The sequence below is a fragment of the Acartia tonsa genome, chromosome 4 (genome assembly GCF_053477335.1).
Source record: "Acartia tonsa isolate MP-2025a chromosome 4, ASM5347733v1, whole genome shotgun sequence".
NCBI classification, from domain to species: domain Eukaryota; kingdom Metazoa; phylum Arthropoda; class Copepoda; order Calanoida; family Acartiidae; genus Acartia; species Acartia tonsa.
Window position 1 is genome coordinate 33,212,794 of NC_137263.1, and position 15,274 is coordinate 33,228,067.

Below are 15,274 nucleotides of genomic sequence, written 5' to 3' on the forward strand. Positions count from 1 at the left end.
ACCAGGCATTATTAAGTTGACCTAATATTTTGAAAGCGTAGTTATAGTGCATGTATCTTTTGTAAACAGTTTTACTCAATGCGCATTTTTGCCCAAATCCCTACAGAATCAAGAATTTTTTTACTTCATTTAGGTATTGTTTTTTAAGAAAAAAATAATGTAAAAAATTTTCTCGTATTCATTTGAATCCGGTGGATAGGAACCGGTTCTCATGAATACGAAAAAACTATGTCTAGCATCGTATTATATCAAGTTTTCTACGAGATAGAAATGTACAATCATAAGATTAAAACTAGTTTTTTTTAGCCGGTGCCTTCGGCACCATTGGGCTAAAAAAAACTAGTTTTGATCTTATAATTGTACATTCTATATCCGCGGAAAGCCGTTTATAATACGATACGAGAAATAACTATTATAATATCAATATAGGGTCTTAAATATAACCTAAAAAAATGCTATTTTGGATCATTTACTTCAAGCTTAAAAATAATGATAGAACTAAATGCAGTCATTAGACAAGATGAATAATGAGTGTGCAAAATTTCATCACATTTGATCCGTGCTAAGTTCGCGCAATTTTGCTGCATATGAGGCATACTTTATCCTCACCGTTTCGGTTTTACCCCCTTGGCTTGGGGTTGGGCAATATTTTCTAAATTTAAACCAAATGTTTTAAGACATTTTTAAGACCTTTCCAAAACATATTTTATATTTCATGTAACTCAAGCATTACTTGCACTTCAAATTTTTAAGCAATGTGTTAGAACTTCTTCCTCTTTGCGTTGAGTAAAAAATATAATTTTAGTCAAAATCTTTCCATAATTTTGTAAAATAACAGTAAAATTGATGAAATAAATTATTTTTTCAATTTTTAAAAATTAAAATAAATGTCTTCCCATTTCGAGAAAGGAAAAAATTAAGTCTTAAATCCTAATAATATAAAAGTTATGACGGCTTCAATTGTTACGGTCAAGATTTCCAGGCAAAAGATACGCTAAAGCCACTGTGTGACTGGCGGTTTAAACACGTAGCTCATATGGGAATTTTATGCTAAAAATAGCCATAAGACCAATTAAAAGTTTCGCCATTGAAGGATCTCTTGTTACAGATAAAACTATTTTTTCTAATATATTTACGAGGGGGGAAAACGTAAATTGCAAGGACTGAAATCGTAAAGAATCACTTAAAAAGTTAAAACTTAAGCCAAAAAAAACATAATTAAAATCTTTAAATTAGAGACATAACTTAATTAACACCATTTGCAAACTAAACTTAATAAATCGCAATCCAATTCCACTAAGCGAGTATAGATAGCAACATTTCATCAGTTTCAGAAATAGCAGAGATAATATGTTGTTGTTGTTGTGAAGGGTGGCGGGGCGAGAGTCAGCTGATTTATATTATCATCATGGTTTCCAAATTATACAAATAATAACAGTGTTCTATTATCTAAATTTTAAAGTAAGACACGAAATAAAATTTGTTTTCACAAATATTACAATTTTGTAAACTAAAAGTAAAAAATAATTATTTTTACTTATCTTTTAAAAATGTTATCTTTCGTTGAAGCATTTTTCTTATCTTTTTAATAAATGAATCATAACAAAACCTTCTTTTATAGCTTGTGGTAAGAAGCGAGGACAAATAAAATATATTAAAGCTAAACATAATGACGAAAATCTATATTTTAAGTATAAAAAAATATAGGACTTTCTAAATATAATTTAGTTTATTACGCCTGATTGTGATCGAGTACTTTATAAAGACAGGTTTGTCTTTTTTCCATTTTAAGTACTTGTATATATGAGTTTCAGGGCAAAGATTGAAATAGATTGGGCGATTTAAATTAGCAATCAGAGCTAATCCTTTATTACTAATATTTCCGTCTTGCTAACCGCTGAACCGGGTTCTCCTTTACAGTGTAGCTTCAGTTCTTCACTATTTTTTGGGAGGGCCAGTATACAGCGCCATCCTCTCAAGAGAAATCTACCGTAGAAAAAATACCCCTTTCCAAAACTTTAATTTTAATAAAAATTATATTTGAAGTGGTGTAGGGTGGGTTGTTTTTCTTTCCCCCCTTAAGTACCTCCCTTTTCCTAATATTCAGGGAAAAGGGAATGTGATTCTGACAAACCATTCTTAAGGAAAATTTCCCCACAATCCCCTTCTCTTTTTTCTCCCTTTCTTACCCACTCCCCTTCAGTTGCGTAAAGAAAAAAAAGTTTTGCTCCAACAAAATGTTAAATTTTGCGGCATTTCCAATTGGAATTAATTAGCTGAATGGCAGCCCCTGCTAATATTGTTTGTGTAAAATTATAATTTAAAACGCATAAATTACTGAAAAACAGCATAAATTAAAGTAAATAAAAGATAAATTATGCCCTCTAGCAAGTACATAGGAATTTTATGTTATAATTGCATGAAAAACTCAGCACATTTTAAAACATAACCGATGATTTGACCTTTTCCCTGAAATTGAGGTTGCATATAAATGTGTTTCAAGGGTTGTAAAAAATCTCACAAAATGTTGCATTTAAAAAAAAACGTTGTCATACTCAAGAGGTCTCATTGCGTCGACATCCTCATCCGCATATTCACTGATTCAGCCGTGCGGCACACCCAATAAGCCTCAGCCACCGAATTTCAATTCAGACATCCCAAGCCTCACTCAGCCAAAGTCAAACCCAGTCACCCTAGAAATCCTCATCCATCCTCAGCCGAAGAAATTACAGTCGCACTCATCCGCGCAATTTCAACTAATTTATAGTTTCATCAGCAACTAACCGCGAAGCTGCTGCCTAACAATACATTTGCCTTACATGAGCCTCTTACACTTTTCTTTATCTACATATAACTTTCAGACAAACACGAAGATGAAACAAAGAATTTCAATCAATTTACAATGTATTTCAGGTACGCTAAAAAACAATGATTAGACCAAACTCCTACCCAAAAAAAATAATCTTTTTTCCAAGCAAATTCCGGTTTAACAGAATAAGACAGTTAGAAGTGTATAAATCTAACCCCATATTTGAAACATACAATATTTTTCTTATTTTCTTAGATTCAAATAAAAAAATTTTCTTCCTCAAAGGGGTATCCCTCTTACCTTCTTTCTTACAAAATAGAATATTTGCAAAAAAAACCTAATAAATTTGAGAGAATATATTTCCCATTGTCCAATCCCTATTTATCTCCCCATTAAATACAAGTAGTCATAACAATTTTATCACAAAAAATATTTTTCCCCAGAATTCAACTTAAATTGTAACATGGAATGTCTCCGAGTTTACTCATCCTTCTTCTCTGCCTGTTCTTGACCGGGTGGAGGCTTCTCGAGAAAGCGTGTAGAATACAGAATTTGCTCCTAAATATTTAAAATCACATAGTGAATTAAGGAAGGGGTGATTTGAAATTTAGATATCAGGTCCATTTGCGAACAATTTCAGAAAGGTAGAAAAAAACATATAAAACAATAACATTAAGCACCTATTTTTAAAAATCGTACTTTCTATTGCCGTATAGACTTTAATTACCTATATAAAAACTTTGTTTTTATTCCTGACTTAGGGAAGTTCAGAATAGGACATACTAAATACCTTTAGTGATAGCTGGTTGTAGAGTACCATTTCTGAATAAATTGGATCTTGGGTCAATTCTTGGATAGGACACACAGACAAAACTTGACCTTTGTCCGTTTTCTCAAGAATCTAAATTATTAATAATAATATCACAAAATATGCTAATAATTAGATCTTAAGTAGTAAGTTTTTTGTTTGTTTGTAGCTTAAGATTTATTAAATTTAATGAACCCCTTGAGCTATCCCTTTTAGGAAAGCTTCACCTATGTCCCGTGATAATTATAAGCTATCTATATTTAGATTTAAGTCAAGGAATGGTTTAAGGTATTTCTACATTTCCATTACCTTCAAATACATACAGAGCCCTTGCTGTTAGGGGCGCAGTAGCCAATTACTACATAATATATTGCAGTTTTCGCTACTTTATTAATCTAATATTAATATTACTGCGCTACCTCTATGGACATAATTGTCTTTGTTATGTATACCTGATTAAGAATTTTCTCCAGGTTGACAATACTGTCATTGACAGCACTGGCCTCCTTCTTCACCATGAACCCTGACAGGATGATAGCCCGGTCATCCCCGTAAGGCCGCACAAAACCTATCTCATCAAACAGCACAGCCACACAGAAAAATATTGCCACAGATATCCTAAAACAAGAAGTTATAATTCTGTCAAAGGTTTTTTTTGCTGTTTATAGATAGAAGTAAGGATGTTAAATTCACACCTTCAGTTAATAAAGATTAGTTTAAATGAAAACTTTTGCCTTACCTAATGTTTAAAAAAAGATTAAAAAAAAATGTCTAAGATTTACAAACAAATACATATCTTACTATTATGGCAGATAGACATCCTAAAACTGCAAAATATTGAAATCCAAATGAACATCGACTAAGATATGCCAAACTTCAAAATGTGTTAATTACAGACAAAATTTTTGAGACAACCTATTGTTTTAGAGGTTATTAGGGCCATACAATTAAGGAGAAAGCCGAAAAAAAATTTGTGAAAAGGTAAAAACTTTAAGCCTTTTTTCAAACAGTTATTAAAATCTTGTAAATAATATTAATTACCTTGTAAGTAATGGAGCCTTCTCAATGATAAGGTTATCTCCATTATTAACTGCGGAAACACCATTTATGAGAGTATCAATCAACTTGATCAGGTTCTTGGCCTCTAGCTCCATCTGTATGACATTGCGCCTCCCCTCCTCGCTGGGAACACACAAGGATAGCACCTTTGTTTTTCCCTTTACAAAAAGATGAAATTTAAATTCATATTATTTTCAATTTAGGCTGCACAATGCACACGCACAGGCATCTATCAATCATTGTATACAAGTAATAGTAATAGGATGTTTGTAACAGAAATGGTTCTCCTGTTCAGTGGATCTATAGGTCCCAGGCTTTGATAATTTTTTATATTAAAATAAATCCACTCTCCTAAGATGAATCGACAAAAAGAATTTAGATGCAGTGATTAGTCGACTTATTCCTCCCACTTACCCACCCCTTCGTATCGCTAAAGAAGTAGCAGTTAGTGTCGAGATAAAAGGATAGATTATAGAAAATGAATACATAATTTATTGTAAGGAACATTCATTTATCTCCCATGATATTTAATCAAGACAATTTGAATTAGTTCAAAAGTATAGGTTTAAACAAATTGTTTAGCATCCTTAATGATGTTGACACTACGATGAAGACTATAAAATCTAACATTACAGACCGACAGACAGACAAGAGTAATATATAGAAAAGCCTTTCTCACAAATCCATTGTCAAAGTATTTTCAAACATTACCTTAAGATCTGGAAAAACTTTGTTTATTTTGTTGATCATCTTTGAATCCTCGATACAGTTCTCCAGAGGCTGCACAGTGCCTGTGTATGGCTTCTCTTTAGTTAGCTTTTTCCGCTTGGCTTCTGGCTCCTACATATTATTGACAATTAAAAATAATAGTAGAAGTAGAATCTCTATTACATTTTAAGTAAAGCCAGGGAGGAAGAGAACATAATTAGGAAGTAAATTAAACTAGTAACCAAAGTTTTATAACTACATCATCTTATTATTCTGCTTGAAAACTTTGTTTGAATTTTGATTAGTTGGTTCAGAACTATAAGTATCCAAACTTTCACCCTATAATAATAAATTTTGATTGGTTAGTTACTAACAAGTATTGTCCAATATTTTCAAACAATTAATTTTTCTAAATTGTCTTATCCCTTAAATCCCTGAAGTAGAGCACCTTTATTTCTAGCACCTATGTGGATCATTTATACAACAAGCTACAACTGAGATGGATTCTTTAAAAAAGTTTGCCCCACTAATTGCTTAGTGGGGCAAAATTGTTTTCATGTTAAATCCACCAAAATCACATTGAAAATCTACAAAACAAAAAAAAATCATAGAAGGCCGGGTTATGAACATAAGAATTTACCTATTTAATTTTTGTAGATTTTTTTATGTGATTTTGGAGGATTTTTCACAAAAACAATTTTGCCCCACTAAGCGATTAGAGGGGCAAATTTTTTAAAGAATCCACCTCTGTGCTTTACAAAACAATAAGTATCCTAACTGAAATTAATCATTATACCAAATTTTTGTTTCAAAATCATATTGTAATCCTACAATGACTTGATTACTCACTTGAAAGCAATGTTCATAACTATTTCTCCATCACTTTACCTAACCAATCTATATGCAATTCAATGTGGGTTTATTTCTAAAGGGGTAGTTGCACGAAATGCATTTAAACTTGAATTTAGTGCAATGCATATGCTTTACTGCTAAATGGTTTAAACTACATTTGTAGGCCATATATTTGAAAGAATTTCAATTTTCTACCATGTAGTTTTAAAAATATCAAGACTTGAAAATCGTATTCTGTGATATATGCAATTTACTGGCTTATTTCCACAAAAACAACATGACAACTAATTTAGTGATGTCTAATTGTTTGCTATTTACAAAATTATATTAGTTTGGTGGTATGATTGTAACTTCTGCTTGAAATCATTTTTCTGAAATGCTCTTCATGCAACTACACCTTTTACCATTTATAACGTGTAAAAAACACTTACCAGTTCAGCATCAAGATCTTGCAACAGTTCAATAGTTTGATTGTACATGTTGAGATGTTGTCCTGTACAGAATTTGGAACTCTGGATGGTTGTCACCTTCTTGCCGTACACTGGAATGTCCAGGCAGGCCGCCAGCTTCGGGGCTGACACCCACTCTACAAACCTATCAGAAAAAAAACTTATTTAAAACTCTGGCCAATAACAATAATCTTACAAATATCCTTTATGATTTAAAACAGTACACTTCACTTTCATCACTTAGTTGAACAAAATAAATTCTTAATAAACGCAGTTTGTCTAATTTATAGCTAAATATCAAGAAAAGAAATCTTTAAAAAAAAAAATTTGGAGTATTATCAAATGAGTGGCCACTTTTAGATTGGCAGCTATTTTTTTTGACTAATCTTAACTGATAAATAATTCATAAATACACCAAAGCAGCATTTACAATTTTTTGAAATATTCATAAAACTTTTTAACTTGCTAACAACAACTAAAATACGATACCTTAACCGTCCTTTGGCTTTGAAAGACTTCATAGTTTTCCTGATGTTGACAAGTTTGTCCTCTGTGTTCATGTGTGGAGCTGCCTGTCTCTCCAGAAAAGAGCCCTGCTCCAGTCTTCTATCCAGCTGACTGAAAGATGGTTTATATCAACAATACAAAAAAGATATTTTGTTTCAATAATTTTTTTCTTTAGTTGACAAAAATATTTTCTAGAGTTTCTAATAGCGTTGTGAAGCCGGGAGCCGTCATAATTTGCTGGAGCCGGAGATGGAGCCGTAATTTTCGTTAAAAAACGGCTCCGGCTCCGGGTTAGCTAAATAAAGAGATTTTTTATTAATTAGGTACAATTTGGTAACTCTGTATTGTCATGTGCAAATGCCCCTTTTAAGTTTTTCAAGACCATTTTTATCAAAAATTGAACTTTTAAAACCTTCAAAAGTCAAAAAAAACGTGGGGAAAAAAATATGTTCGAGTTTTTCTTGATTTTAGGTCGCAGCCGGAGCCAAATCCGAAGCTGGAGCCGCACCAAAATCAAACGGCTCCGAAATGCTGGTTTCTAACAGTAAAAAGTTTGGACACTGCTAGTTTAATTAAGATTTAATAAATGTCTACATAATGTTAAAATTACCTAATAAATGGATCTGATCTGTTAAACACAACTTGACGATAGTCTGGTATCTCCTCAACTCTATAATTAGAAATAATAATCAAAGTTAGCCCAGAGAAAATATCCTTAAAGCATAAATTAACTTATGCAATAATGAGAAATATATTGTCAATCCATATTTATAGTACCTAGACTTTTTAATACTCTTCTTGTCTATAAATGCAACTGTCTTAGAAATATTGACGTTGTAATGTACATACAAACATTTTAGAAAAGAATAAAAGCATCCTTACCTAAAAAGATCAATGTAATGTTCAGCCACTTGTCTTTGAATCTCAGCCAAGTCTTTTAGGTCGCCAGCATTCATTCTGTCTTGGAAATAATGCAAGTTGTTCTCTATTGCATTTTCCTAAAGATATAAAAAGTTAGGATACGTTAGGAGCTTCATACCTACAAAAAATTCTATATGAACTACTAGCAGCGGCGCCACAAGTGGCCTATAATGGTACTTAAGGAAAAAGGGGAGAGGATTGGAAATCGTTCCCTCTCTTTCAATTTTGATTCTAAGTGAAAAGAAAATTTTTAATGGTAGGGGTAATTTTTTCTCTTTGAAGTGGTGGGGATACCCTCTCCCAAAATAGTTATAAATTATTCCTGGACCCATGAAAAGCTTCACTACAGAGTAGGACCATATCGATTTAGCGATTAGCAAGATCCTAGACTCCACACATTGAGACAGACGGAAAGATATCCAGTTATTATTATAAGAATAACATTTTATTGTTCTTTTTTTTTAAACTGGTCTTTGTGGATATTTTTGGACACAATTGTTGTTGTTCAAAACTTTACCTGTAACTGAAAGAAAAGATTTGCAGATTTTTTTATTTCCTCGATGAAAGAATCAGGTATGTCTTCACGGCTAAATAAAGCTTTCTCATCTGGAAAATTTCCATACATTTCCTAGAAATAATTGAAACTTTATCATTATTCTAGATAAAATTTCCGTAACGATATTGCAAAATTTCGGTAAATTCTTTCCTTTATATGAAGCAAAATGAAAACAGCAACCGCTGGATCTGTGGGGTTCCATCTTCCATAAAAGCTTAGTCCTCTGATGGTTAAGGCCAATATAAGAGATGATGAGCATTGTCAAATGACCCCCCCCCCCCATAAAAAAATAACATTTTCCCCTATTTTAAATACCGCTGGGGGATAGAGGGGAAGTCAAAAAGATATATGGACGACGTGTAAACAGACGCAGGTGGTTCGTTTCTCTAAAACGGAGAATGTTTAGAAAACTAATATATGTAAATATGAATCATACCTTAACTCCAGACAGGTATTTATCGACCCAGGGTACCCTCTTGAAGTCCCTACAGACAACATAGACCTCTGAGTTGCCCTCCTTGCTGGTGGCGGGCTTGAACACGTCCACCTGGTCGAAGCAAATACTGAGCAGGTACATCATACACACAGTCTCACTCTCAAACATTGTAAACATTTTTATCACAAAGTTGCCGCCCTTGAAAAAAATATTATTGGTTTTCTAATATAAATCGGTTAAAAAACAATAACATATAATTTTGCTTATTATTATCCCGTAGGATACCTGCATTTGTATAATTCTTTTTTTGTGATAATACCAGTTAATTTAGCCTTTTTATGGACTAGGCATTCCATGGACAATAATTCAACCTGGCCTAAACTGTTTTCAACACTCAAAATTTAAAAACACGACTGCAGATGTTGAAAAAAAATAAAAATGATGTACCTCTGACAAAACGGATAGGGCTGTATATATTTCTGACTCCAGAAGTACAGATACAAGGGTTTCCTGCTTCGCTGGATCTCCCTACAAACATATGAATAAGGCAAATTTGCGGAAGGCAAATGAGTAACAAAGTTGGTCTGCTTCAAAATGTTTGTCTGGCCGAAATAAAATGTTTTGAAAGAAACGTAATTATCTCCTCTACTTTAAAAGATAGAAGGCTGATTTTTTGTTTGAAGATTCCTCTGGTCAATTAGCGCCTAGTCAATTACTATATTGTCTGTCAACCGGTTGGTAATGCAACTAGGTGACATTGGATTTCTGTGTAAATTTGTTGTGGCTGCTATTAGAGATATGAAGTTGTTTTACCTGACAATCAAAGCTGCCATCGGCTGTTACTAAGTGAATATCACCAAGATCTTTACACCGCTCCTAAAATTAGAAATGATAATGAAACAAGATCTGACAGTCTATATTTATAATGATTTTGAAAATTTTAATCTTAAAATACTTTGTTTTCCTTATGATATCTTTCTTTATGAGAAAAATCTCCAAATTACAATCATTATATTAAGTATCATGATGTCTACCTTTCCGTCTGTCTGTAGTACCTCTACCATCCGTAGAAAAATCGACCCTGGGAAACACCTTCCCCCCAAAAAAACTAATAAAGAAAGTTAGATGGTTGAAATCCTCCCCCTTCCTTTTCCCTCAAATGCTATTCGCTAGTTTTAAATATACCAAGATTCAATCAAATAAAATCATTAAAGTTCTTTATATTTGGTTTGAAATAAAGAAAATTTGTTGTTACGACGAATATGAGGAGGCACACTAACCTTGATTTTCTCCATATTCTTGAGATCAAGGAGGTTTCCTGTATTGTCGACACCGAACTCCCAGTGGTCCAAACAGCCCAACAAAAATCTGTCATCATTGATCATAAAGCCCATGCTGTTGCCTAGATAAAATATTTCGGTTAAAGTTCTAGTGACATGTGTTTTTTAAGGGTGCATTTTTCTTAGGATGGTTGAGGTACCGTACCCTCCCCCAAATATTTAAAAAACTTCCCTGGACCTTTGAGAAGATCCCCTGTAAAGATGAACCATACAGGTCCAGTGGTTAGCGAGATCCTAGAGTTCTAGATTACTTTATTATTTATCTGTAAAAAGTAAGTGTCCAAACTTTTCCACCAATAATTTCAATCTAAACATTACCCCCCCCCCCCTACAAATTTTGTTTCTTTTAATTTGGGGGGGGGGGGGGGAACTATAATTAATTGTCCATCCCTGGATGAAATCTTATAATTATACGAAAAATTTCTTAAATATAAGAACAAAATCAATTGTGCAATTGAACAGACGAATTGACCTCAGACTAGATGCTTGTTGGTCTTCTTTTCAGGTTGACAAAAAAGCTGCCAAACATGTGTGAGCGGGAGGGAGACGTAAACACCTCCATCAAATTTAAATAGGAAAGGCCTAGCTCTTTACGGTTCCTCCCCCCTGGCATAACTTTTTGTACGCCACTGATGCCAAATAAATAAATGTTACCTTCATAATGTGGATTTAAGGTAGTTGCTACCCAATTCCAACGTGTATCTAAAAACAGATTGGAAATAACATGTAAAACAAGATAAGTTTTCATACAAAATTATGACTAGCAAATAAAAATAAAAAATAATACTGTCCTTTCGTCTATAGACCTACAAACCCCATGGAGCATCTAGAAATTATTTTCTTAAACGAAAAATATAGAATATGATGAAAAATGGCCAAGATACGCAAAATTTCAATTGGACAGAAACACATAATAGGTACTTTGTCAGATAGACAATTTGTCATCCTATTACTTTATATAAATAGAAATTATTTTCTAATGCTCTAAGCCAAAAAAAAAAGTATAGAAGTCAGCTTAATTTAAAAGCATGACTGAACGACAAACTTTTTGGAGCTCATTATTTTCGAGGTTCTGAGGTCTAGGTTTTACCTGGATGATTACTGACCAGAGCATGATTGAGAGAAGTAACAAATGCTCCCGGAGCTTCACATAAATGCAGAGTGTTGAAGTTTTTCTCAGCATTTGGCTTCGGCCCCAGCTTGAAGGTGTGGAAGCACTCGTGGAATTTCTCCCATGCCTTAATTTTTTCGAGAAATATTAACTATTTGAAATTCTTCATACAACTCTGATAAAACCAGAAAATATTTAATTCCTAAAACTCGGCAGCTCAAAATATCAATGTCTTCTGAAGTTATGTTTGATTTCTTCCGACAGATGCGACAATTTGATTCAATTTGATATTTCTTAAAATCTGGTAATTTTATCTAGAAAAACTCGGGGTAAGACTGGTAATGGAATGCACCTAAAGGGAAGTGTAACTGTACAGAGGTATAGAAGGAATATTAATCTAATATACTGAACCTGTGTTAATAGCTCGGGTTTGACTTGACCTCTAAGGGCATGTGTTATCATTCCCGCAGGGTTCATTCTCTATAAATACAATAATTATTATTTCCTTTAATTCTTTTGTAAGGTAGGTATCATTATGCTTCCAATTTAAATACTTAAAAATATTTTTAAATATTGAAAAGATTCAGGGATATTGCAAAGGTTAAATAAATCTCTACCCCAGAGTGTTGACGCGAATTATTTATTTATTAGCTGGCATAATTTGACCTTTAAGAAAGGTTAGAATTACATCAAGACTTTACCTTTGTATGTTTATGCCACTTATATAGCTGCAGATTGTTGAGTTTAGATTTTACTGTGTTTAGCTCTGTTTTCATGTCCTAGAAAGAAGACAGCAAAAATATTATCTTTTATTACGTAAGAATCAAGTTTCTGAATGATATTTGTACATTATTTGGTATTAAAATGATACTCTTGGCCTTTTTTAGCCTTTACCAGCCGTTTTTGTCTGTTCTAGTTGTTAAGCAGCTGGTGCTAGAAATTTTGAAAACGTTTTTATCGAAAATTTTGCCCTAACTAAAGCCCAGAAACGGCAAAACGACGGAGACTGCAGCCGTTACTTTTCCAACTTTTTATAACGATATTCGAATTCTAAGTGCCATTTGCAGGGTGGCCACAGACTTTTTTTCAAAATAGTATAAAATAGTATGCAAAAAAAAAGTAAATAGTATGCAATAGTATGTAAAATTTTTAAAAATAGTATGCAATAGTATGTAAATTTTTTAAAAATAGTATGAAATAGTATGCATTTTAAACAAAATAGTATGAAATAGCAAGCATTTAAAACACTATAGGGCCTTAAAATGTTGGTTAGCTATCAGTAATTTAAAATGTCCGTATGTCTTAGTTTGGGGGAAACGTGATTTTCTCGGCTCCTATAAAAGATAAAAGGCTGAAATATTTAGACAACATTCCCATTATTAAGGAGCAGAATTAACTATAAAACATCAATGGTGGTAGGACCGCTTTTTAGCAGGTTTTAGGCTATTTTTGTATTTTTCACATTTTTCTCCATATCTTTGGTGTTTATGGTCCGATTTCCAAAAATTTTTCAGTTATAGTATCAAAATTTAAAGGGAGGGGGCGAAAGTGACACTTTTTGAAACCAAAACTAAAAGTTAAAGGAACTCAACTAAAAAAAGAGTTACAGGTCTGACATTTTGCATGGCAGTTGCTTTTTAGGGGTACAATATGGAACTGTAAAGAAACGGCGTCGCAACCGCCGAAAACCGCCGAGAAAAGGCAAAAACAAATTCGGCAGGAAACGGCGGTTTTTGGCGGTTGCGCCGCCATTTCTTCGCAGTTCCATATTTTACCCCTATAAAGCAACTGCCATGCAAAATCTCAGACCTGTAACTCTTTTTTTAAGTTGAGTTCCTTTGTTTACTTTTAGTTTTGGTTTCAAAAAGTGTCACTTTCCCCTCCCCCCTTTCCTGTCGTTTCAAGAAAACATCAATAGCGGTCAGACTGCCTTTTTGCAGGTTTTTGGCTATTTTTATATTTTTCACATTTTTCCTCCTATTTTTGGTGTTTATGGTCCGTTTTTAAAAAATTTTGTAGTTAAATATATCAAAATTAAATTTCCCGTTGGTTTAAGCATCCAGTGTGTAATTTACTTTGACTGTCAGTCTGTTAGTCATAGTACTGAAATATAAATATTAAGAAATTAAAAACAAATGTTGAAAAGGTTTCGTGATTTTTTCCTAATATACATGCTTTAAACAACTAATATCTAAATTCTTATTTATTTGTTTGTGCTTCGCTACTTATGGATGTTGTCATCCTTGTTGTTCATATATAGGACAATCCGGTCCAAAAGTATGTAGCGCAGCGATAACACTAAATACTGAAATAAAACTGATATACTAGATATGGCATATTTATTTAAAGTAGATCGACACATTCCAATAGTATACAATTGATTCTAAATTCTTAAAACCAGCCTATCTATGATTAGAAAGTACGTAGCATTTTTAACATTTTTCATATAGACAGTAGCTGCGCTATTTCAAGTTGTGTATGTTCAATTTATACTTTATACGTCAATATATTGTCGCGACAGGTTATGTTCAGTGTCAGTATATTGTTTACCTTTACTACAGCTGGGAGTTTTTTTAAGTGCTGCTTTTCTATAAATAGGTTCTCATGTATGTCCGTCCGTACGTAACGGATAGCTCTTGACGATAATTTAGGTATGTTAAAGTTGTCCTATTGTTTTCAAACTGCATTATATGATGTCCGAAACCGTTAGATACTTTATAATTATTGTCAGTATGATTTAATTATGATTCAAAGGAAGATTAGCCACAATTTTATGAACGATTATTTTTAGTTTAATTTTTATCCTATAATATAAGTAGTAGGTAAGTTTGTTTTTCTAAAGCCAAAAGAATGTTGGTCTTAATCGGTTATACTTTTCAGCTAAGCTCATAAAAAAACTTGGTTGGTTTTAAGCTATTTTCCTGAGGCGAGGGGCGAAGCAACAAGTGTTATGTAATTGATAAATCAACCCTATCATCTAATTGCAAAAGGGGGGGGGGGGAGAAATGTGGTGACTCGTCACACGTGACACGACATACCAGCAATTTTATTTTGGGTGCTACTCCCTTAGTTTTAGAGATAATTGGGTGAAATTACTAATTACCCCAAGTTTTGGTATCTTTCAAAAAAAAATCTTTACATTGAATGTAGAAATACCAATAACTTTCAATAAAGGTACAACAATCTGAACTGAAAGACTACTTTCTTCTGGAAACATTTCTAAAAAAAAATTGAAAACAAAGTAGCGATTTTGCCGTATTTTCACAGTAGCATTTGATAGGTTATTTTAGGTTAGGTAAGTGTTAATGATTGCCCCGCAGGGTTAGAGCCCCCCGGGGCCCGCAGGGACTAGAAATAGGAGAAAAGATACTGTGAAAATGCGATGAAACCTGCTACTTGGCTTTCTTTTCATGATCAAAAAAATCAGTTTGTTTTAGTTACCTAAAAATTGAAGATTTATCTGAAATCCAAAGAAATAGTGGAAATAGTATGCAATTTTGGACAATAGTGGAAATAGCATATTTTTTTGGAATAGTTTGCATAGTATGCAAAAATAGTGGAAATAGTATGTTTGTGGCCAGCCTGCATTTGCGTATTGATTACGAGATGGTTGCATTAACCCCCCCCCCCCTTATGGCAATGCCTATAAGAAAATTTGACAAAAAGAATTACATCTTCTTAAAAACATAGGAAACAGTCGGACACACCTACATACACA

General features: G+C 33.0%; 1 protein-coding gene across 1 annotated transcript in view; it reads right to left on the reverse strand.

The window, feature by feature from the left end:
* Positions 1 to 2,886: 2,886 nt before the first annotated feature.
* Positions 2,887 to 15,274, reverse strand: part of aft (cap methyltransferase 2) — a 39,664-nt gene continuing 27,276 nt past the window's right edge. The window contains exons 4-21 of the mRNA XM_080157630.1: positions 12,258 to 12,335; positions 11,968 to 12,036; positions 11,536 to 11,683; positions 11,100 to 11,147; positions 10,386 to 10,507; positions 9,919 to 9,981; positions 9,553 to 9,633; positions 9,106 to 9,303; positions 8,631 to 8,741; positions 8,075 to 8,190; positions 7,803 to 7,862; positions 7,175 to 7,303; positions 6,668 to 6,830; positions 5,388 to 5,516; positions 4,659 to 4,834; positions 4,070 to 4,235; positions 3,600 to 3,710; positions 2,887 to 3,367 (exon numbers count right to left, since the gene is read on the reverse strand). Coding sequence (XP_080013756.1) covers positions 3,290 to 3,367; positions 3,600 to 3,710; positions 4,070 to 4,235; positions 4,659 to 4,834; positions 5,388 to 5,516; positions 6,668 to 6,830; positions 7,175 to 7,303; positions 7,803 to 7,862; positions 8,075 to 8,190; positions 8,631 to 8,741; positions 9,106 to 9,303; positions 9,553 to 9,633; positions 9,919 to 9,981; positions 10,386 to 10,507; positions 11,100 to 11,147; positions 11,536 to 11,683; positions 11,968 to 12,036; positions 12,258 to 12,335 — 2,046 coding nt within the window. The 3' untranslated portion in view covers positions 2,887 to 3,289. The remainder of the gene's footprint in view (positions 3,368 to 3,599; positions 3,711 to 4,069; positions 4,236 to 4,658; positions 4,835 to 5,387; positions 5,517 to 6,667; positions 6,831 to 7,174; positions 7,304 to 7,802; positions 7,863 to 8,074; positions 8,191 to 8,630; positions 8,742 to 9,105; positions 9,304 to 9,552; positions 9,634 to 9,918; positions 9,982 to 10,385; positions 10,508 to 11,099; positions 11,148 to 11,535; positions 11,684 to 11,967; positions 12,037 to 12,257; positions 12,336 to 15,274) is intronic.